Here is a 24,543-nt window from a genome sequence, read left to right on the forward strand (position 1 = left end):
TGTATTATTTATTATTGTATTATTTTCCATATGAACTACTGTAAACCTATTTTTGCCCCCCATATTATCTCCACTTTTGTGAAGAAAACATTCCTGCTGTAAAATGATGCACATCTTCTGATCAAATATTTGCATATTCTTTCCCCCCCCAAGTTCTTGATAGTAAAAATGAATAAATGAGTAAGCTTTATTATATATATATATATTTATTCTGACCTGAACAATAATTAAAAAAATTAACATTTTACTCTTTGAAGATCAAAAAAGTTCAAATGAGTGATACTGTACTTCATTATAAGGTATTATTTGAAAGATTTGTAAATGTTTTTTTTTTATCAAATCCTTCCAAGGAAAATAATCAGCTTGCACCATTTTTTAAATAAAGGTGAGTTTGTATTGTGTGAGATTGAAGTATGTATATGAATTTTAAATCAATCATACCTCTTTTACTATTTACTTTTAAATTCATTGATTTTAATCTCACAGAACCAAATAAGGAAATTTTTCATCTTTGTAGAGATGATTAGGATTTCCTTCTTACCGGGGAATATTATATTGCTCTTGATGTGGGACATGTAAATACTTTTGTAAAAAAAAGAAAAAAGAAAAATATTGTGCAGAATTGGTTGCTATTACTGTCTTGTTCATTTGAGAAAATAGAAAAAATAACTTTTATCAGTTGGCAGTCGGTGTTGTTGCTGGAACCTTTGTGGTACCACTGTAAGGCAAATGACTGTAACTTGGTCCATTAATGTGGTTTTTTTTTTTCTTTTTTCCAGATGGGTGCATGTTTCTCAAAGGTTTTTAATGGGTGTCCCTTGAAAATTCACTGTGCAACATCATGGATAAACCCAGATACCAGAGGTAGTACTGTATGTTTTTATCTTTCTTTCTAAGTGTTTTGAAAACTGAGGCCATGAAAGGATTTGATTTTATTCATATTCTGAATCTTCCTGAAAAAAATTTTTTTATAATTTAAAATTTTAAGATAAATGTTTCTCTACGTTAATAACAATGTTTGAGGTGACATGACATTAAAATTTTACTGTGTGGTCACCATATCAATATAGGGAAATCATATACTCTCTGCCACCCTAATTTCCTCCACAAAAGTTTCTTCATTTCTGCAGCACATTCATTCAGTATCTATTGAGGCTTCAGGATCTGGTGACTACTTTAGAGGATCTCTCACCTTACAAGGGGTCATAAAAGAATAGTTGTCCTTAGGCACCAACAGCTGTAATATCTGACCTTAGTGACCATTTAGATAAGATATACATGGAAAAACACACACTTATTTTTTTCTAAACTTAAAAAATCCAAGTATAGGTACTTTCATTTGACAAGTAGGAAGAATGGTACTGAGAGGATCACAGCCATTAAGTGGTAGAGCCGCAGTTTGAAGCCAGTTCAGTTGTCTGACCACAGCCTCTGCCTTTAATCTGCCAGTACTAACCCTAAACACTGGGCAGTGCAGGATACCTGTGGCATTCTAAGTTCTCAGCATACTCCAGTTTACTTTATGCTGTACTTGAGCTGTTGTTTTATATTGTAAAAACAGATCAAATAGGACCATGGCCAAACTTCTAGTATCTTCTACAAGATACTGAGTATGTAACATGTATCCAAGGTTTAGTTAATTTTTTAAATAGGCATTAATCAGGTCTTCTTCATTTTTAATTTCTTTTTTTATGTTAGTGCTTGTAATAATGGACCATGTGCAAAATTTTTGAAACTGTATCAGCTGTTCTTGATTTACACTGCGTATGTCCGTTGCACATGATCCTCTCTTAAGAGGAATTTTAGAAAAGGAGCTGCAGTCTCTTCCAATCCTGAGCAGCCTCTGATGAGAAGCCTTAGCATGCCACTCTCCGAGACATTTCTTACACAAAAATGTTTTTCACTGTTCTGAGGGGAATATTTTCATCTAACTCAGTTTATTACGTTAGAGTGTTTAACCATTTATTTGCATTAAAATTAAAAGTAGGTAATGCTTATAAATCATGGTAACTATGTTAATACATATTAATTTTAGATTATATTAATTATTTTTTAAAGTTCTGTATATATCGAAGTCATTGAATTATTTTTGTTATTTCAGATCAGTACTTGATATTTGGTGCAGAAGAAGGGATTTATACCCTGAATCTTAATGAACTTCATGAAACATCAATGGAACAGGTGTGTTATTCTGTATTTTCCTTGATTTTAACTTTTTAAGTTTTTGTACAATAGATAGACACTAGACTATCTTTAATTCTGTGATTTTCTGCCTGTTTTATTCAGAGCCTTCATAGAGCATGTTCTACTTACTAGATACTGAAGACACATTCACAGTAATAGTCCTTACCCTTAAGGAGCTCATGATCTAATAGAGGAAAGAGACACATAAACCAATAACTCCACCACTCAGAGTTAGATGTAATACAGGGTATAAGCCAGAGGCAGAAGTCACTGGCACCTCCTGGGGGGAGATGGGAAGGAGAGACATTAGAAATGGGCCGTAAATGACTGTGAGGAGAAGATCATAAGAGACAAAGAGAGGATAAATAGGAAGGCTTGTGTGAGTGGATGATTTGACTAGAGTACAGAGTGAGCGTAGAATAGTATCAATAAATGGAGCTGGTGGGTAGGCAGGTGCCAAATCCCAGAGCTTTCTGTATTATGCTGATGATTAGATCTGTGTTTTAGAAATACCTGTTTCCAGTGTCATGAGAGATTACGGTTAAAGGATAAAGAAGTGTTGTGAAGACAGAAGTGGAGAGGACAGAGAGGGAAACGGGTGTGGAATTGTGCGGGAGCATTTTTAATTGTCACAGTGATTGGCTGAAGCTTTCGGCGTTTAGTACTGAGAGGTCAGGAACACTAAACAATCTGCAAAAATGGTAATGATGATGATATTAATAGCTAATACCTATATAAAGTTTGCATGTACCAAGTGCAGTTTTAAATGCTTTACATATATTAACCTAATCGTCACAACAACTCTCAGGTAGATAGCAATCTTATTCTCATTTCAAATGAGAAATCTGAAGCACAGAACAGACTAGTAACTTTTCAAAGATCCCACAGCTATTAAGTGGCGGACCTGGGGTATGAACCTGAGCAAGCAGGCTCCAGAGCCTGTGTCCTTAACTGTTCGACCACACTGACACTCCCGCTTGTACTGCTCCTATAGAGAAACACTGGGTCTAGAGAAAGATGAAAGCTAGACTTGGCCAAATCGAATGACCAGCTCAACAGGGAGATACCTGGTAAGAGAGTTGGAAGCCTCAGGTTTCCAACGTGAGTGGCTGGGCGAGTGACAGTGCCTTAGGCTGGGTGTGGTAGACAGGAGAGGATGGTGCAAAGGGATTCACAATGCAGTCACGTTGTTTTGGGGGCCTGTGGGATGGTGGAGCAGTTCTCCATTATCAATAGAAATTGATTACAAATAAAATGGAGAGGAAAATCCGTAAGTAATGATAATTTCTTTATAACCAAACATTTCCATCTTTTCCCATCACAACGTTTTTTTGTCAGGTTTTCTAACTCGGTCCTAAACTGTATGATATACTCTAAATCTTTTTATTGGAGGAGTATACAGTAAAGTGGCTGAAAAATACTTAAGAAGTAGGGGAAAAGAAAAGGATCTTGTTATTTATAATAATTAGTAAATAATAAATTCAAAGGTCATATTTTTCTTGGATATAAGAATATGTCTAAAAATTATACTCTTGGTAACAGCATTAATTATAAAGAACAAGACCAACTTCATGCATAGGTGGATAAGCATTCATTAACCTAGTTTAAGGGACTGTTACATGTCATCAACTCCGCTCAGCCCCAGTCTGCAGGAAGTCCTCTTAGGTGCTTCAACATTTGAAATTACACTATTAATATTTTCTTAGCTAAACATTCCCTTCAACATGGGCGATTTTTCCTCCCAGAGGAAGCCTGTAGAGAATGAGTGTATGTGAGCCCTGAATTTTTTCATATTACTGTGAAATTAATTATTAGGTTGGTTTTCTCTGTACTTCAGGGGAAAGAAACTGGGTGGCATGAGTCTGCTAGATAGGCGAAGAAGCTGAAAGGTGAGAAAATGACACAAAACAGGGTCTTCGTTTTAAATTTTTCATATGCTGTTATAGCTAACATTTATTTTGTGCTCGTTGTACACCAGACAGTATTCTAAGTGCTTTTACGAGGAGTTTCTTGTTGCCGCTAACAAGGAGTATCTTGTTTTACAAACCAGAACACTGAGACACAGGTTAAGTAAATTATCCAAGGTCACAGAGTCCTTGAGAAAGAAGATCTCTGAATCTGGGCAAACTATAGAACCTATTCTTATTTATTATATACTTTTATTAAACTGATTATTTCACCTAGAGCCTAACTTGCTAAAGGAAGTGGACATTACAAAGCTAAAAAACTTTAGAGCTTTAGTAAATGTGACTAAAAATGAGAATCCAAAGTGAAATCCAACATTGAATAACACTTTGCATAAATACTTTTATTGTCCTTGTGTTGCTAATATGGAAGGAATTTGTGTCTTTTCCTAGTACTTGTATTAAATAAACTAAATCACTTATACTACAAATATATAATCTCATATAAACGACAGATTTGATACTAGAGGAAATGCTTTTAATTTGTTTCTCCCTTTTTATTACTACCTTTTCTCTTTTAATTGTTGGGCCATCATTGTGACTTTGTGCTTTAATATAGTAATGTCCTTAGAGACTTTAATGTGTTTCATCATATATTTCTTGATTCTCTCCATTCCCTACCCTCATCCCAATCTATTTTGGAGTAACCTAGTAGGAAATGCTAGAGTAGACCCAGCAGCCAGCTTGTTAGGTCAGAATGCTTTTCTAACATTCATCAGTGATTCTCAAACTTCACTGTGCATCAGAATGACCTGAAGGGCTGATTAAAACACAGTGCTGGGCTCACCTTCAGAACTTCTATTCAGTAAGTCTGGAGTGAGGTCCAAGAATTTCCATTTCTAGCAGATAGAAAGGTGATGTTTACGACGCTGGTTGCAAGGACCTTTTTGAGGCCCACTGATACTCATGATGAAATATCTGAAAAGAGCAGGATTTTTTTCCTTCAAAGTGCATGGACTATGTTCCGTGAAATTCCCTTTCCCCCCCTTTTTTTTTGCCCTAAATACTAATCACTTTCAAGCTTCTAGAGATGTTTCTTAGTTTTTATAGACTAGATTGCAGTAATAAATTCCATATACATATATTTTATGATTTATAAGTTTTCATCATATTCTCTCAGTCATTATTTTCTCTATACCTGGTGTTTCCGTATCCTATGATCCAATGCGCCATGATCCTTTTTTAATTTCTTCTGCTCCAAAAGCCATGTGTGTTCATATGTATAGATAGGAACATTTTGGGGAGAAGTACACAAGAGAGTCTTAACTATCTAACCTCAGAACCAAAATAAAGGAATAGGCACTGTTTGAAAATGTCCTTTTCCTATGTAGTTTGGGATTATATAGTCCCTATCATAAACAAGACTGGCTAATCATTTCTTGTTAAGACTTGCATTGCTAATTTATTTTTTTCCCTCTTGTATAAATGTGTATGTCATCTTGTTTTAAATGTCTTATAAAATGAATTTTTACTCAAAATAAGTTTCCTTTAAAAAAACTGTCCTATTGATGTGAGAGCTTAGGTGAATATGTACATATTAATTACATTGCTGTTACCTATTACCCTTTGTAAACTTCATGCTTTTTTTTTTTTTTAATCAGCTATTTCCCAGAAGGTGTACGTGGTTGTATGTAATGAACAATTGCTTGCTATCAATATCTGGTAAGTCTTTTAGTATTTAAATACCTTACACTTGTTCCTATTTATATTATTAGCTTTTATGTTATGTTTATTTTCTCTACAGGTAAAGCTTCTCAGCTTTATTCCCATAACTTACCAGGGCTTTTTGATTATGCAAGACAAATGCAGAAGTTACCTGTTGCTATTCCAGCACACAAACTCCCTGACAGAATACTGCCAAGGTAACTATACATTTACATAGTATGTTAAGGCATTCTAATAAATAGTTATACTGCAGAAGTTGACAAAGCACTCAGTTTGGGTCAGTAGAAATTATGTGTCATGAAAAGATTATAAGAAGTAAATATATTTTTACATGTGTTTATCACATTCTAAAATCGTTTTACATTATTGAATTGCACCAAATGTTTTCTTTTTGAATTTTTAACTATTTTTGTATAGGGTTAAAACTAATTTTTTTATGTAATTTGCAAGTAATTTTATGTTACATATCTGTTAGTTTGAATAAAATGAATTTTTCTGAAGGTACAGTTTCTAAACTTAGAAATTAAAATGATTTATTAAATAAAGGTTTTTACATTAGATAATTACTTGGAAATTGAGGGTTTCACTTTTCAACTTTTAAGGATTTTTAATTACAGTTTCATTTAGTTATTATCATATTGGATCTCATTTATTGACTAAGAAGTCTTTTGAGGCTGGTATAAGTTGAATTTTACAAAAGCTTTATAATATAACCATTCTTTCATTTAAATAATAGTTGTAAAGCAACTAATATAGGACCTTAGCTTTCAAGTGCCATGAAAATCTGTTGTTCTTAATTGCTGAGTTTACAGGATAACTGAGATTTTGCTTTTTGTACACAAAAACTTTTAAAAATTAACATTTTGGGTGAAAATTATTTTAAAATATACTGCATGCTTTTATATATTCTTAAAGTGGATTACATTGAGTTTAATTGGATCTTTTTAAGATGATGCAGAGTTGGTGATTATGAGCTTTTATACATGTACTATAATATCTGTAGTTGGAGTTAGGGGTATTGTCCCAAAATGAGCTCCAAGAATGGGGTCTGGGAGTCTCTTTTTTATATAGTTTATCTGCCCCACTTTTTCTCCCAGCTGCCACTTCTGTTATATATATCTCTATATATATAAAACAGATGATATAGATATATATATCATCTATATATATAGATGATTTAGATTTATTCATATATATAATTGAATAAAAGGTCCAAGTTAAGAGCCCCCAAGGAATGTAAGGTACATATACTTTAATGCATTCACTTTATGATACCATTTGGTTAGGCTATAGACCTTGTGTTCAGTTCTTCAAAGTGTTCTGTTATATAGCTGAGACAAAATTGAGTAAGATAATTAGCTCTTCCTTTAAGGAATTGCCACACAGTAAGATTTTACCTAAAGAGTATTTTACCTCTAAGCCGTTATTTCAGGTTATTTTGTTATAGTCAGTTTCTAGTATTAGCAACACTCACCAAGGTGTTCTTCTCACTTTCTTAGTTTTGTTATGTAGAAATCAATCACTGTAAAATTTACTCTTAATTCTTTTGTTTATTGGCAGGAAGTCTGAAAACCTTTTTTGCATGATAATATTTCATATATGTATTAGTACCATTTTTTCTACCGTATAGTGAACACAAATTAAACTTTCTTTGAGCATCTTGTGATGCCTCGTGGTTCCCATAATAAGTATAGGTACTTATTGTACCATATTATATATGCTTTTTAATAAAGCAAAGGCCTTGAAGTCCAGTTAGACTTGAATTTAAATCCTGCATCATTCACTTTCTAGGTCTTGGGCCTTGGATAAATTACACAACTTCTCCAACTTACTCATTTGTAAAATGGAACCAGCATACCCATCTTGCAGAGTTGTTTTGAAAATGATAAATTATGTATGTGAAGTACCTACCATGGTTTCTAGTGCCTAGTCAGCTCTCAATGAATAGACCTGTGGCCATCATAATAGGCTTGGTAAATTGATCTGTGTTTGTATTGTACCATAAAATATCCTACATGAGATACATTGAGAATGCTAGTTAACTTAGGATTCCAGTTAATCAGGTGCTGGTAAAATATTTTTTATTGTCTTTTTGTAAAATTATGACTAAAATTAAAGTTTATAGGTCACTATAGAAAATGATAAATTTTTATAACACTTCTGTAGGCTGCCCACAACTCAATTTTGAATATTTTCATTATTGTTGACTGAAAACTGTACTTAATAGTTGGTGTTTCTTCCTTGTCCACGTAGTATTCTTCTTTATGATCCTTCAGAAACTGGTAGTTATTTACTCCTTCTGGGTTTTGAATGATTCAGTAAATTAACCCCTTAGTTAACCTTGGGAGCCAGGGAACAAGTTCACATGTGTGGACCAGGAACATTAAAGTTGTGGCCAGTGGAGTTCTATCAGGAGCTTGGTTCAGATTTTTAAAAACTCAAAAGGACTTCGGTTCAAGCAGTTTGCTTAAGGGTGTGGGGAATTTTTGTTTTGCTTTAAGCTGTATGAAACTCCAATGTAAATGAAAGGGGCATGTTTATAATTTATCAGTCATAAATTAGAATAAGTGATGAATGACTTTATATTGGGAAGATACACTTAAGGGGAACAGTCAGTGCTTTAACTAGAAATTGGAAATCTGGATGATTTAGATTGCCACTGTAGTCATTCAGTGCCTCAGCATCTGACTAGTTTCAGTATCCTTGTTTAGGTACCACAGTATTAAAAAAATTCTACAGACAAGTACTTAGAAGTGGTAACAGTTTTTAACAGCTTACTTTGTAAACTCAGAATACCTTTCAGTTAAACGGATCAAGAATCATAAAAAGAAGTAGTTTTTTTCCAAAGTTGAATCTCTGTAAACACTGCAGACAGACGACACTAGAGTTCTTTTTCCCTAGATTGCTAACTTTATAACCTTGAGGAAAAGACTAAATCTGAACCTCAGATTTCTATGCCGTGACGTACCTCAAGGTATTGTCACAGAGACAGATGATACAGAATATGTGAGACCCAGGCCTTCCAGCAAGGACTCAGTAAATATCAGCAATAATTACTATAGATTTTTGTAGACATCGGCATGTAAAACACACTAATGTTAAAATTATGATAGCTCAGGTGTTACACATGCATGATTATCATTCGGGTGCCACTTGAGGTGAAAAGAACATCCATCAGAATGATTAATCTGATCTTATTTGGAATGATATTGAGTATCAAATGCATGCTCTACAGCTCTGTTACCAGAAAAATACAACTTTAATTTAAAAAATAATGCAGAGCACTGACATCTAATCTACGACACATTTACACATTTAGAAGAAGTTTAAAATACGTGTACAGACATGGAGGAACATAATTTGAGATTGCACAACTTGGTACACTAGCAGTCTTGTTATATTAACTTTTATTATAAAAGACATTGGACTACATGATTTTTTAAATTATAGTTTAAAATTATCATTTTAAATGGATTTTTACATGTTAAATTTGAATGTTTGCAAACCTCCTAAAGCACTTTTGCAGAAAATCTCATGCCACTTTTTCCGAGGAGAGAAATAAAAATGTCTGAATAAAAATTCTCATAAATTGCTTTAGTGGTAAGACAAATTTTTATGTAGCATAAAATTTATTATATGTTCTAAAAATGTCTTTTCCCAGTTTGTGGCTTATCTTTTCACTTTCCCAATGGTACTTTTTTGGAAACCAAAGTTATTATTCAACAAATTCATTCACCACATTGAATGCTACCTGGAGCTTGACGTACAGCTGTGGAAAAAAATGCCAATTAAAGTTTATCAATATTTTTCTCTATGATTTGTCCTTTTGCATTTTTAAAGAAATCCCAAGGTTATCATCTTCTACAATCTAAATGTTCGATAGTTTTGTCTTTTATATTTAAATCCTGAATCTATTTGGAGTTGATTGGAGAGGGGGGTTGAGAAATGGATCCAGTTTACTCTTATTTTTAATAAATGACCTCTTATGTCATAACTGATTTTTAACCACTCATCATTTTCCCACTGACCTGTAATGGTTCCATTATCATATACTTCCTTTACCTACATGTATTTTATATTTATCTTCATTTACATTTAGGAAATTTGCTGTATCAGCAAAAATCCCTGAAACCAAGTGGTGTCAGAAGTGTTGTGTTGGTAAGTAAACCGTCCAGTAACATGTGGCTCTCCTGCTTTGCAAAGCAGATAAGAAAACACTACGAGGCTTATTTTTAAATCTAGTGTAAAACAGTACTACTCCAGGGCATTCTGCCAGCAACAGCACCCCCCCACCCCCAAGTAATGAATGTCTTGACCATTCTATCTACATGTAAACTAATCGTAATAAAGTACCTTTCACATAACAGTTGTTTTGCAAACAATTTATTGACTGGATAAATGGGGAAAGTAGGATGACTGTTTATTACTGCACTTTATTACACGCTGTTTTTCAAGGGACCTATTAACCATTAACCGTTGGGCTTACTAATGGCTTATGAGATTACATATAGTCAATCAGCTTATATACTAATGCCTTTAAAATGTGAGACCTTATGTTGTGAAGCTCAGATTCCCTGTTCACATACCTCTAGCCTAAATTCCTTGGTTACCCCATAACAAATAGCTGTTTTATTTGCATATAGCAGAAGCGAAAAAATAGTTTTCTTCCCTTAAAAAACTCTGAGGCAATTCAATTTTATTATTTATAACTCTGTATTTTGAGATGTGATACATGTCATCATGTTGTCACAACCAAAGAATGCGTCACTGCCTCTGAACATTACTTCCAGAGACACCCTGAATCACTCGTCCCTAAATGTGCTATAGCCCATCAATTTGGCAACTTCCCCCAAATCTACTCTGACCCTTCCTTCAGGATCTTGCTGCCCCAGAGGTAAATCCTTCTTCCTGCCCCCAGGCTCCATGACAACCAGTAATTTCATTCGTTGAGGCAAACAAAAATCTTGCAAGTGATGAGCAAGTTTCATGCTGTTACCTGAAACAGTATTTCTTTTGCACCCTTCAGTCTAATTAAGAAATTGAGTTGGCAGCGTGCGTGCGTTTGTTTGTTTGTTTGTTTTTGGAGCATGCAACTATTATGGTAAGGACTTTGTATTATAAGAGAACTTACTGTACTTTTTTGCCTTGACAGTGAGGAATCCTTACACAGGCCATAAATACCTATGTGGGGCACTTCAGACCAGCATTGTTCTACTAGAATGGGTTGAACCAATGCAGAAATTCATGTTAATTAAGGTAAGCATGAAAGTCAGCCTAAGTCATTTGTAGTATAAAAGCTGAATTAAGCCCATCTTCCTGTTCTTTCAAAAACAATTTTTTTTTTTTCAGTTAAATCTCAAGTTAATTATGAATGATTTTGGATTATGTGGGGGTAGTGAAAATCTGCCCAACTGTAAGGAACTCACTTGGTCCGAAAAAAGTTTTGAAAGAGACTAGAGAAATAGTTCACGGATATGGCATTAGGAGCTAGAAAGAGTGAGAGAGAGAGAGAGGGAGGGAGAGGGAAGAAACGCGGGGGGCGGGGGGGAGAGTGTGAGAGGGGGGGGGCAGCGGGGGGGGTGGTCTGGTGTTAGGAATGGCTGCTAAAAGAGCAGGGAAATGCTTGAACACATTCTCTGCTTGACTTGCTCCATCACAGCAGAGAAACAACCTGCAGGCTGGCGTTTGGCCTGTGAAGACTAGGGATAACCATAATGAGGGGGAAATTATTTATTTTGGTGTATGCCTACATAGTAATTTGCCCAGGCTTTTCCTTGAATGGAAGCCCGAGCTTCTGTAGAATCTTTCATTAATGAATATTCTTTAACATATTTAATTATTACTCAGCTGTAACTTAAATTTTGAGGAAAAACTATGAAGCACAAGCTCAGGAAAGCTGTTTTCTTTGCTGTGTTATCTAGATGAAGTAGGGTTATTAAGCATTTCACTTAGACCTCACTAGTTAGGGCCATCCTTCCTGGTGTCATCCACCTGGAATAGAGAAAACATGGATGGGTAATTTTTCAGCTTCCTTTTCTTCAAAGTCTTTTATTTCTTTTTTTATTATTGACACTATTTCAAATGTCCCCATTTCCCCTCCTTTGCCCACCTCCACTCAGCCCCTGCCCTCCCCTGCCCTCTGGCCAGCACCACACTGTTGTCTGTGTGGGTTATATATGTATGTTCTTTGGCTCATCCCTTCCCCTCTTTCATCCAGACCCTGCTCCCCTCTCCTCTGACAGCTGTTCCATGTATCCATGCCTCTCTTTCTGTTTTGGTCGTCAATTTATTTTGTTAACTAGGTTCCACTTTTAAGTGAGATCACATGGTATTTGTCTGTCTCTGACCGGCTTATTTCATTTAGCATAATACTCTCCAGTTCCATCCTTACTATTCTGAGATATTAGACTACAGCACAACTCTGCTTGCAAGTTTCCCTCAAGATTTCTCATTCTTTGCACTTCGCTTAAATTCCCTGAGCTATAGGCCCTTACCTACCCCCTTTAATCTTAACCCAACTCTCCTTTCTCTGTCTCTCTGCCTCAAGACTCTGTTTTTGTCTGTATTTGACATTATTTTGATAAGTGTTAATGACGTTTCTATACTACAGCTCTTACCAGATGTATTCAAAACCATTCTTATGCTTTCTAGTATTCTTCCTTCCTCTTAATAACATTCCTTACAGTTTTGCTTCACTAGACAACAGTTTCATCATAAATAAAAAAGTTATAAATTAACGACATTCCCAACATACATTGTACTTACTACAAATGAGGCACAGTGCTGTTTACTAGAGACAGAAATGAGTAAGGTGTGGTCACTGCCCTCAAGGATCATCACCAACAGGAGCTGGATGTAAAACCGTTACCTAGGGATCCTCTTCTGTCGAGGACATACGCACGTTGCTTAGTTACGACTGGAAGCTGAAGTAGAAGTGTTCAAAATCTATTTTTTTCTTATTTGATGACCAAGAAAATGAAATAGAAGCATTGTTTTCTTTCTGCTTTACTGTTCTTACCACATTTCAAAGAAAATTATTTAAAATGTTTTATTTACCTTATTAAAAATATGACAGATTTTACCCAAAACATATCCCCAGGTGATGGGAAGGCCCCTGGAGATGGGGTCTGGCGAGCGTGGCCCAAGTGCCTGCGCCTGCAGGGCAGAGGCACTCGTGCAGTCCTGGGGGCGGGGCCGGGGCGGGGGCCACGGGGATGGCGGGGCGCACGGAGAGCTTTGTGTTCCAGCCACAAGGACCGCGTCGTACCTTCCAACACTTCAAGACTAGTGGTTGTGGTGGCCCCTTTTCACCTGTTTATTTTCTCTAGAATTTTTTCTTTAGCATTTATGAGTTGCTAGGTTAAAAAATAAGTCAAATTCAGTTGCTTTGTTAAATACTAGCAGTAGCCCTTTTAGAAATATAATGAAAAGACGACCCACTTTTAAGAGCAACAGAAATATAAAATATATTGAGTGGACTTAATAAAATATGTGTAAGACCAATATGTTTCAAAAATCTTTTTTATTGTTAAGAACATTGCTATTACCTTAGAAACTCCCTGTGGCACCTCTGTGGGTTTGCTCCCTTATATTCCCTTTTAACTATATAAGCATGTACCCCTAAATATTAGAATTCATTTTACCTGATTTTTTTAACAGTATATAAGTGGAATCATAAAATATATAGTTGTTTGTGTGTGACTTTTCTGCAGTATTAAATATGTACCGTTGTTGGATAAGGCTATAATTTGTCTATTCTCATTGCTCTGTAATTCTTCATTGTGTGAGTACACCATCATTTTATCCGTTCTGCCGTTCTGCTGTCGATAGACATCTGGGTCACTTTCAGCTTTCTGTTATTCTTAGCAGCACTGCTGTGGGATTTTACGTTTCCTATGCATGTGTGCGCTCATGTTCTTCTCTAGGACACGTAACTGGGAGTGTTAGCGCAGGGGCTTAAGGGGCACAGCACAGCAATAAATACTATAGTCGGTCAGTGCGGTCAGTTCCAATTGGTACTCCCACCGCCTGAGCATTCGTTTGCTCCTCGGAGTAATGCCTGTTACTGCGGTTCTATTTAAGTTTAGTGATTCTGGTGGGTATGTAGTGTACTTCATGGCCTTACCCCCTGGTTACTAATGGAGTTACTGTTTTCTGAACTTTAAAAATATGAACTAACTTAGTCTCTTTTATAGCAACATAAAAATAATTTTAAAGTTATGTAAAATTAAAGGCTACATTATAACTAAGTTTATTGAATATAATCACTTGAGACAGGAAGCTCAATTTCTTTTATTTCTGTCCACACTTATAAGAGGAGTGCCTCTTGCTAACTGGCATTTCCGTTTTCTGGCCCATTCTGTTCAGTTGGGCGAGAAGGCGGGGGAGTGATACTGAAGCAGCAGCAGCCAGGAGAGGAGGCTGCCACCAGGGCCAGGGGCTGTGAGCTGCTCGCCCGGCGTCTGGGCCTCAGTTTTTCACTCTGAAAGAAGGGCTTGGATAAGTGATTATTAAGTCCCCTTCCAGCCCTAATATTCTAAAATTAAGTAATTTTTATCTTAAAAAGTGTACAGTACTAAATCTAAAATCTTTATAGACTTTATAATTTGGATTTTTCTGCATACCCCAAGCTTCTGTGATAAAGCAATATTTATAGTAGATAATTTTACATATTTCATAAAATTAAAAATTCTTAGTACTGTTCTCGTGAGTTTATTTGGCTTTTATTTTCCTTGTTTAATATATTTTTGTTTCTTTGTCTAGCACATAGATTTTCCCATACCGTGTCCCCTTCGAATGTTTGAAATGCTGGTCGTTCCCGAGCAGGAGTACCCTTTAGTTTGTGTCGGTGTTAGCAGAGGGAGAGACTTCAACCAGGTGGTTCGATTTGAAACAGTCAATCCAAACTCTACCTCTTCATGGTTTACAGAATCAGGTTTGTGATTTTTATTGAATTATTAAGACCAATACATACACTGGACTTATAAGTAATAAACTTATATCTCTCATTAGGCAAAATAAATGTACTATGTATCTCTCTTTCAATACTGCGTAAAAATCCAATCTTCAGTAACTTACTAAACTAGAAAAAAGAAAATGACTTGCTTTGAGACAGTCATTTGTTTGACACTTTTAGGTGGTTCCTAAACTTAAGTATATATCAGAATAAACTGGAGACTTGTTAAAACACAGTGCCAAACCCTGGCCAGGTGGCTCAGTTGATTGGAACATTGTCCTATACACCAAAAGGTTGTGGGTTCAATCCCCAGTCGGGGCACATACCCAGGTTGCAGGTTCAATTCCCTGTTGGGGCGCATGTGGGAGACAACTGATCAGTGTTTCTCTCTCTCTCTCTCTCTCTCTCTCTCTCTCTCTCTCTCTCTCTCTCTTCCTCCCTCCCTTTCTCCTCCTCTTCCCCCGCCAACTTTCTAAAATCAATAAACATATCTTCCAGTGATAATTTGAAAAAAAATATACACATTTCTGGGCCCCATGCCCAGAGTTTTTCATTCAATAGATCTGGAGTAGCGCCTGAGAATTTTCATTTTTTTAAGTTCCTAGGTGATGCTGATGATGTTAATACAAGAACTACACTTGGAGATCCACACATGCACAAACCTCATGCTAATAGAAAAGCTTGCTTAAATAAAAGGAAATTTTTATTAAATATAGTTTATTGTCTACTATAGTCTTATAACTGATTCACAGGTGCTACCCAGTAACTTTAATTAATTTTTTTAATGATTTGTAAGTAAGATACAAATGATCAGTAAGCCACTACTTGCAAAGTATTTGAGGGTTCTTGAAAATAATGCTTTAGCATAATTTCCTTAAAAATTGATGTAAATTGCCCAATTGCATAGCAGATCCTTTCTTCAGAGCTAATATCTTAGGAAATACTATTTCTAGTTGATGAGCTTTTTGAAGAAATTTGTTTATAGTTTGAAACCCTAAACTGTGTTTTTGCAATCAGTACATTGTGGCAGAACCTGAGTTTTATAGTAAATAAAGCTGATTAAACTTTTACACTTTAAAAAAAGCATGACCTTAAAGGTCTTTATATCTTTATTTTACAAGCACTGTGATTGTTATGAAGCTTGTTTTCCTTTTTTTCCCTTTAATAATGACCCAATACAGTGTTTTGCAGTAGAAAATGGCCATTTTAGAAGGCAATTTTTAAAGGTCTTGCAAAAGCCCTTTGTCAGAGTCTTTGGCTATTTAGGAAAATGTTAAGGAACCAATATACCAAAGTATTGATTAGCTTAGGAGTTTGATGGAAGCCTGAAAGAGTGTTCACAAAGAGACAGGTTTTTTTGGCATTGAAGAAAAATGATCATAAACACATTCGTAAACGCCTGGAGACAATTAGATTCAAACATTCTGAAGCCAGGAGTTTGGAAAGAGCTTTCCTTCCAGGACACGATGTTGAAGGAAAGCACGGCAGACCGTGGCGACATTGTGTGACTTCTCTTGCTCCTCCAAAACCATGCATTCTCCCTAAACACCCATCTCCCCTTTCGAACTCCTGCTTTCTAATCTCTCTTTTCCTGTTTCACAGGAAGGGATTGTTGGTCAATTATTAATATATTATTGACTAATTTTTAAAGATCTCTAGGTGATTCCAATTTTTGAAAACTAATTGTTATAAGCAATTGATAACCTCATTTCCCTGGTTTTCTATCTAGTAATGCTACACTGGCTTCTTAAACTGAGGAAGGTTGTATAATCATGTTCAGATTCTTGATTTTCACCAAATGTATAAGCTACAGCTCTCATTGGCCTGATTTGCAGGAGACCTATTCCATATGCTCTCAACCCTGGTTAGTTTCAGAACTACTGAGTCTGCATACATGTGAAAGTTGAAATAGGGCAGTCCTTTAATGTCCTAAGATTCTAAATATTATTGGAAGTAGAAGAAAAACAAGGTAGACTGTAGATCAGACACACTCTCCAAGAAATACAAGATCAGAAAGAAAGGCCTATAGCTCAGCATTTTCCGTTTTGATGTTCATGCAAAGCTTGAGATATCCTGCTTTACACTTGATGGAAAATCAAATCATTGAAACACTTTTAATTTGTAAGAACTTTGGTAATCATTACAATAAAAATAATGCCTCTTTGCATTTTGGTGTAGTACTTCATTATTTTTTAAATACTTCAGTTTTTAAAAATATTTTAGTTTTTCTAAACTCAATTTTACCCAGAGTAATTTGTTCTATTTGCTGATTCATTCAGTGAATATTTGTTGTATGTGCTAGGCATTGCCATATAATGATATACTCAGCACAGGCCTCCTGAGCTTAAAATCAGAAATTAATTATAACAGTAATATAGAAGATTAGACTCCTAATTTTATATAGGAATAAAAATAACTACACTGCCAAAAGTAATGACTGTAGTTAATACTCCACTGAGCACTCACATAGTTTAGCTCTTGCATCAGAGTTTGAACATAAACAGCCTGGCTCAACCACTACGTATGTGTAGCTAAAAATATAAATTCATTTCAAATTCGTGATGCTTAGAATTCTTTTGTTTTAATGTCCTGTGTCCTAACAGTTACTTTTTTCAGAAAGCTTACTGAGTTTGCTTGTGTTACAGATACTCCACAGACAAGTGTTACTCACGTAACCCAGCTGGAGAGAGATACCATTCTTGTATGCTTGGACTGTAAGTTTTTATTTACATACATCTTATTTTAATACGATTTCTCTTATCGTAGTTTCTGAGTGACTTTTTTCTCTCCCTAGGCTGTATAAAAATAGTAAATCTCCAAGGAAGATTAAAATCTAGCAGGAAATTATCATCAGAACTCACTTTTGATTTCCAGATTGAATCAATAGGCAAGTCAAAGTTTTGTATTTCTTGTTTGATTGCATTATGAGCTGCTTAAAATAATTTATCTGATAATTTTTTTAAATTATGAAAATATATTACCAAAGATCCTTTTTTTAAAATACAGGATATAATGAATATGAAATCAATATTAGTCTTCACTTTTAAACATTCTCTAATATAGTTTAATAACTGATACAATCTAAATAATATCTTTACAGATGTACTTTGAAAAAATACTTGTCATAACATAGTTAGGAATTTCCATTTCCTCTCAATTCCTGTAGTTTCCCTTAAAATTTAAGTACCTTAAAATTTAGTACTTAGAATACTCTATTGTATTTTTGGCTTATATCTGCTGATCAGGGAGTTTTGAGTAGTATCTTCCTACCACTCTTACATTTTGTTTGAAAAGTTTTTTCTGAAAAAGAGTTTCATACAAAAGTAGTGTTCTAAAGTGATTACATTCAGGAAAAATAAGGTGAAATGATCATATATGAGATAGCGCTAGGGAAAATGAACGACAGTGAACTCACTGTTTAACTAAACACAGTTTTTGCTTGTAGATATATTGGCAGAAAGTAGGGCCAAGTACAGATATTTCATTTGTCTCTTCTTCCTGGTTCTGTTTTTATTCCTCCAACTAAAATGTCTCTCTCCCAGCAATCAAATACTGGTGAGAAGAAGAAATCAGTTTTAGGGGACATCTGCTCAAAATGTTCAAATGTAATCCACTCTTAAAAACACATAGCCAGGGTCAAAAAACAAGATAAACATTCTTTTATCAAAAAATTTCTATAACATATATTTTCAGTGAATTTTTTTGCCAAGAAGATGAATGACTAAGTTCTATATAAATATTTTTTATTTTAAAAGTAAAGATGCCATATAAATATGGAGTGACTGACATTGGTTGTTAGTTGAAATACTGCTATGCAAGACAGAGAGAGGGATGAAATGATGCTTATCAGTTGAACTTTTGTACTATTAACAGTAACTGAGCTGTTCTTGCCTGCTAGTTTGCCTACAAGACAGTGTGCTAGCTTTCTGGAAACATGGAATGCAAGGTAGAAGTTTTAGATCTAATGAGGTAAGTCATCTTAAAAACTGCATCCATTAAATGGTCATGAAACATCAAATTCTACATCAAACAGTTTCCTTTAACTTTAGGAAATTTCTAATTAATACAAGGAACGCTTGATTTGCTAACTTTATTATTATTTATAGCATTAGTCTAGAGATAATAGCACATACTTTGTAGCCACCTCCCTTTCCCCATTCACACAATTTTAATGCCTATTTCACGTGCGTCCAGATAATCAGTCACCCTTATGTTCTGAACAAGAACTCCCCAGCACTGCTAAATGCGAGCCGAATATGACTTTCTCCCAACTTTCCCGCCAGCACCTGGAACAGGAGTGCCGATGCTGGCTCTCTCTGTCTAGAGGCACCTTTCTGCTTTGTATTTCAGAAATCAGGACCATTGCTATAGCAAAGGGTTCTACATTTCTATTGAAGCCATCTTGCTTCCTATTTCTGTTACCCTTACTTGCTTGATACGTACAAGATTCTTTGCTTCTTTCCCCTTTTTATTTTGAATATTTTATTTATTTATTTTTAGAGAAAGGGGAAAGGAAGGAGAAAGGGAGAAAAATATCAATGTGTGAGAGAAACATCAGTTGCCTCTCATTTGGCCCCAACTAAAGACCCAGCCCGCAACCCAGGCATGTGCCCTGACCAGGAATCGAACTCTTGATCTTTTAGATCACAGGCCAGCGCTCAGTCCAGTGAGCCACACCAGCTAGGACTCCCTTTTTTTTTTTTTTTTTTTTTTTTTAAACTTTATTACCGTTTATTAACCTTTAACTGTATAGTCTGAGTCCTTCCTACCTTAATTTAACTCCGGGAATAATTGAACTCCAAGTCACGTGACGTATTCAATTCAGTTCAGCATTTACAGCAGAGTGTGCTGGGGTTAAAAACATGAACAAGATGTCATACTTGCCCTCTGGAACGTTGTAGGCAAGTAAAATCATCAGAAGTTCTTCCTGTACCCCCAGGCCTCAAACAAGGAAATAGCCCATTTATGTCCTAAATTGTCATTCATTGCTCTCAGATAGTATCTCCTAACAAAGGAAACAGTATAGCCTGATGGTTGTGAGCCTAGATCCCAGAGTCAAGACACCTGGGCTTAAGTCTCAACACAGCAATTTGGTAACTACGTGATCTTGGCATTATCACTTAATTTTTCTTAAGTTAAAGTACGTATATTTTTTTCATCTGTGAATTGAGGGTAACAGAATAGTACTTACTTCATAGTCTGGTTAAGAGTAAATGAAAGGTGTACACCTGAAACTAATATAAAAATAATATTGAATGTCAACTGTAACTGAATTTTTTTATTTAAAAGAAGATTAAATGAAAGGAAGCATATAATGTGCTTGACATATTGCCTGGCCTATGTTAAGTCATCAAGAAAGGTTGCTGCTAAGACGTTTCTAGTATTAATTCCCACAAGAGGGTCACTTCTCAGGAAGATATTTAAAAACCACCTGAGAGAATTGAGCAGGGAGGCAAGAAGAGTCAACAGCTAATGAACACTAGGAAGAGAAAGAAAGGCTTCAGAGGCAGGATACAGAGAGTGGTTTTAAAAAGAAGAAAAGAGCTTGCCCCAAAAAATGACCCAGAGGGCTTTTTCAAATTACGGAGGCAGCCCCTACTGAGTACAGTCCCTAGAGGGCAGACCCCAGAATACCTTGAGGTCAGCATGGTGAGCCACTGTTGCTGAAGTGAGCATGTTATACCCCATAACCTTCAGATGTGCTGGGATACAGAGGAGGTGAAGAATCACTGGCATTTTCATAACAGCTAATTGTAGTTGTACCGCTGGAATAAATTTAGTTTCAGAATCAAATTGTTTCTTCAGCTTCCCAAATTTTGGGGAGAAGTTACATTTTCTTGCATTATGATTTGAAATGTTTTCAATCCAGTAACCAATATATAGTGGGTTTCTCTTTCTCCTGTACACTTACTCTTAACTCCCCAACTGGTCACAGTGAGGGTATACGCCATGAGAAATGTTATTTCAGGAGACTGGGGGAGAGTTTTCTGGTGAGCACTTACTTAGCTGGGCATTATACCCACTAATACTTAAAAGAAATCGCAAGATACTACTGCAAGGCAGACATTTTCTGTCCCATCCTGCAGAAGGCAAAACTGTTTTGAACAAATTACAAACCTTGTGCCATGTCCCAGCTAACTGTAGCCTTCCAGGTGAAAAGAGCCAGATCCAAGGGGCTTGCTGTGAACAGCCTTGCTATTAACATAACTGACAAAAGTTTCTGATAAATAAAACTGAATGGGCGCTTTGCTTTTCAGTTATTCTCTTGAGTTTTATAATTCAACAAGTAAATGATTTTCCTACTCTCATATTTTATGATTAATTCAAAGTTAGTCACATTTTTTCTAACCCAGCAAATTGATGCACCAGTATGTTGACTTAACAGATTCACAACCATGCAGGGTATTTCTGTCATAGGAATTATGTCTTTTCCATAGTGCTATAGATTAAATGCCCATATGAAATTTTGTCTTTTTCAGAAATTAAATTTATATTTTAATTGAACAGGTAACACAAGAGATTTCAGATAGCACAAGAATTTTCAGACTGCTTGGATCTGACAGGTATGAAAGGGGTTGTGTTAAGTACATAGAACTGAACAGTGTTTTATAAATCCAGTATGGAACTGGCTTTTTCAAGAGAATTGAAATCTCTGCAGTAATATATTCAACATTATATTTTTCACACAATTAGAATTCTCAAGTCAAGGTTTTAAAACCTTTGAGGATATGCCTGATCTTCCAAGAAACAGGAATGTATACATCTTGTCAATGAGAGTTTTGTATTAAACAAACTATCTAGACAATTTCCACCCTGAGAAAGAGGAAATACCATATGCTGACAAGCAAAAACTCTTATTTTAGTGCCAAATAGGATTTTAGGATTCTATTCTGATTAACTTTCTGACTTTTGAACTACAAATTGTTTTTATAAATGTTAGTAAATTAGTAAGTTCCTCTAAGTTATCCTAAGAGAGGTTGAAGGCAAAATTAACTTCCTGAGCTAAACCTGGCTCTTTAATGTTAGGGACTTACAAGGGATTTCTGTCTACAAATCTAATGAGCAGCGTTTATAGAGGCATACAATAAAGAAGCAGTGGTAACTTTTCAGCTAACATTAGTTTTCAGGAATAACTTTATCTTGTTATCTGTTTGTTTATTACTTTCAGGGTCGTGGTTTTGGAAAGTAGGCCAACTGATAACCCCACAGCACATAGCAATTTATACATCCTGGCGGGTCATGAAAACAGTTACTGAGAAATGTTGTGCTTTGACAGTTAACTCTAGAAAGAAAGAACACTACCGCTGCAACGTTACCGGATGCTTGAAGCTGTACAAAGCTGCAGTCACCTGCCTTCAGTTACTTGTAATTTATTGTGGCATGAGACAAGATGGGGAAAATTTTTTGTTTTAAGTGGTATGGATATATTTAGCATATTGAACCACACAAGTGCTTAATTCATTGTTATGTAATCTTTGTACATATAGGCAGTATTTTTCTGTGATACTTCATATTGCTGAAGACATACACTAAGAATTTATGTAGATAATGTACTTTTATGAGATGTACAAGTAAGTGTCTTATCTGTACAGATGTAAATGTTGATGAAAATGCAAATGGGGTTAATATTTTAAGAATTCTTTAGTATACTTTTGGGTGTGGCTATTACAAAATGGGATGCTGGCAATGAAACAGTACATTTAACACTATTGTATTTTTATTATATGTAATTTAGTAATATGAATATAAATCTTGTAACTTTTAAAATTATAATGGAGGCTGTAATCATTTTATAATCTTGTTTTTAATTTTAATGCAAGTACACTGGTTTATATTTGCACAAAGTATTGATATGTGATGTATTAAGTCACAAAAGTAAGCTGTGACACTGTCAATATCCATTCGGCTCCACAACATCTTTTTTAAATGTATTGGGATTGTTTTCTATGTGAAACGAACAGATTAACCACCTGTTGTAGTAACTGGTTTTTTATATTCAAGCAGAATCCTGTAAGATTGCTTGTCTGTGCTTAAAAATAATACCTTTGAGAAAAATTTCAAGTCACAGAATAGCGGTACCATGGTGTGACCCTGCAGTTGTGTCTGAATTACAATATGCACAAAGAGCAAATTAGCATTATTAAGGAGTCCACACTAAACATTTCATACCATCACATTGAAGAACTGTAACATTCCATAGAGTGAAGTGGTTCAAATTTTTAGTGGAATTTTTAGTTTTGTTGGCCTTATTTTATGATGATTTTCTTTTTTTTCTTTTTTTTAATTTAGAGTATTAACACATGGCCAAAATAATTTAGTTACTACCTCATATAAACAATATAATGGTTACTACACATCACAGGAACTTAGTTTTGGTTAAAGTCATTTTTGATTGCTTTTTTTCCAATGGAATATGTATATACCAAGTTTTAGCAAAATGCACACTTTTGGCTCTTTTTTGGTATATGGTCTTTATATTTTAATGTGAGTATATACACTAAGAACAAACTAAATTGTGATTCATGGTCTTCATTTATTTTAATTGATAATGTTTTTAAATATCTTCTTCATTGTACATAGTGTAAAATAAACATGTTTTTTAACATGCTGTTGTATGGTAGCTTGTTACCTGGCTTAATCTATATATATCAAAACTAAAATACACTGAGAAGAAAATTTAATTATATTCTGCATTAAATCCTTAAGTATTCATTCTGTCCCCTCAGATTATCATCTTTTTTTTAATCTATCATCTCAATTTCATAAGGAAGTTATTCCCACATTTGAGAAAAGGACGTCTTTTTGTAGAATTTTCAGCTCCCTGATTAGGAAAATCCATGAAACGTTCATAGTCTTTTGGTTAGAGTAAGTGTTGGCAAACGGTACTCCTCAGCCCAACACCTGTTTCTGTGAATGAAGCTTTATTAGAACACAGCAGGTATACATTTACATGCTGTCTGTGGTGCAGTGGCCCTACAATGGCAGAGTTGAGTCATGGTCACACAAAAAAAACTGTGTGGCCCACAGAGCCCAAAATATTTATCATCTGACACTCTATAGAAAAAGTTGGCTGACTCCTGGGTTAGAGAAAGAAAGGGAAGGTGCTGGGGAATACAGTTCTGCAGGTGAGGCAAGGGGAAGATTAGGTGGGAAGAACTGGGTTGAGGTCAAGAAGCACCGTATGTACTCTTGCTAATGCCACTACCTGTTGTGACCTGGGATGATTGACTCTAGAACAGTTTTCTTATCGAGAAATGTAACTTCTAAATCATACAGATGTTAATAATCAAAGCAGTTGTGTACATTTAATTACTTTTCCCAAATACATTGTGACCAATCTTAGCATTAATGTCTGTTTCAAAAGCACGTCTTTACCAGTATAACAACATCAATTTGCTGAAAAGTAGACTCAGTGAATTTTCAAGAAATCAAAATCCTGTTCTTGGTATTTATTGATAAGGTGGTTGATCCTTTTTCTGGACAACTGTTTTTCCAAGTTTCTAAGTCCTTTAAGTTACAGAAAGGATCACATCTCCACAAAATTTAACCATCACATTTAACTGTCAAGCACTTAACAAATATTTCCAGAAAATAAGGCATACAACTGGTTGTATGTTAGCTGTGGGCTTTAAAAAATACAGGCCCCTAGAATCAGTCTCTGGGGATGAGGCAGAGTAACCTGTATTTTTATAAAGTTGTAAAAATAATTTTGATATACAGCCCTGCATGAGAACCACCGGTCAACACTGAATTTAAATCAGTGTTTCTGAGTGT

The 24,543-nt window shown here is 35.2% G+C and overlaps 1 protein-coding gene across 5 annotated transcripts in view; it reads left to right on the top strand.

Annotated features, from left to right (window-relative positions):
- MAP4K3 (mitogen-activated protein kinase kinase kinase kinase 3) overlaps window positions 1–23,289 on the top strand; it is a 131,984-nt gene extending 108,695 nt beyond the window's left edge. For all 5 annotated transcript variants that reach the window (XM_054567546.1, XM_054567510.1, XM_054567518.1 and 2 more), the window contains 12 exons: window positions 780–864; window positions 2,102–2,181; window positions 5,750–5,810; window positions 5,893–6,010; window positions 9,913–9,971; window positions 10,966–11,069; window positions 14,577–14,748; window positions 17,415–17,483; window positions 17,564–17,656; window positions 18,668–18,738; window positions 21,277–21,332; window positions 21,938–23,289. In XM_054567546.1, coding sequence (XP_054423521.1) covers window positions 780–864; window positions 2,102–2,181; window positions 5,750–5,810; window positions 5,893–6,010; window positions 9,913–9,971; window positions 10,966–11,069; window positions 14,577–14,748; window positions 17,415–17,483; window positions 17,564–17,656; window positions 18,668–18,738; window positions 21,277–21,332; window positions 21,938–22,025 — 1,056 coding nt within the window. In that variant the 3' untranslated portion in view covers window positions 22,026–23,289. The remainder of the gene's footprint in view (window positions 1–779; window positions 865–2,101; window positions 2,182–5,749; window positions 5,811–5,892; window positions 6,011–9,912; window positions 9,972–10,965; window positions 11,070–14,576; window positions 14,749–17,414; window positions 17,484–17,563; window positions 17,657–18,667; window positions 18,739–21,276; window positions 21,333–21,937) is intronic.
- The last annotated feature ends 1,254 nt before the right edge of the window (window positions 23,290–24,543 follow it).

The sequence above is a fragment of the Pteronotus mesoamericanus genome, unplaced genomic scaffold, assembly GCF_021234165.1.
Source record: "Pteronotus mesoamericanus isolate MK-2021 breed Mesoamerican mustached bat unplaced genomic scaffold, CSHL_Meso_final contig_101, whole genome shotgun sequence".
Taxonomy (NCBI): domain Eukaryota; kingdom Metazoa; phylum Chordata; class Mammalia; order Chiroptera; family Mormoopidae; genus Pteronotus; species Pteronotus mesoamericanus.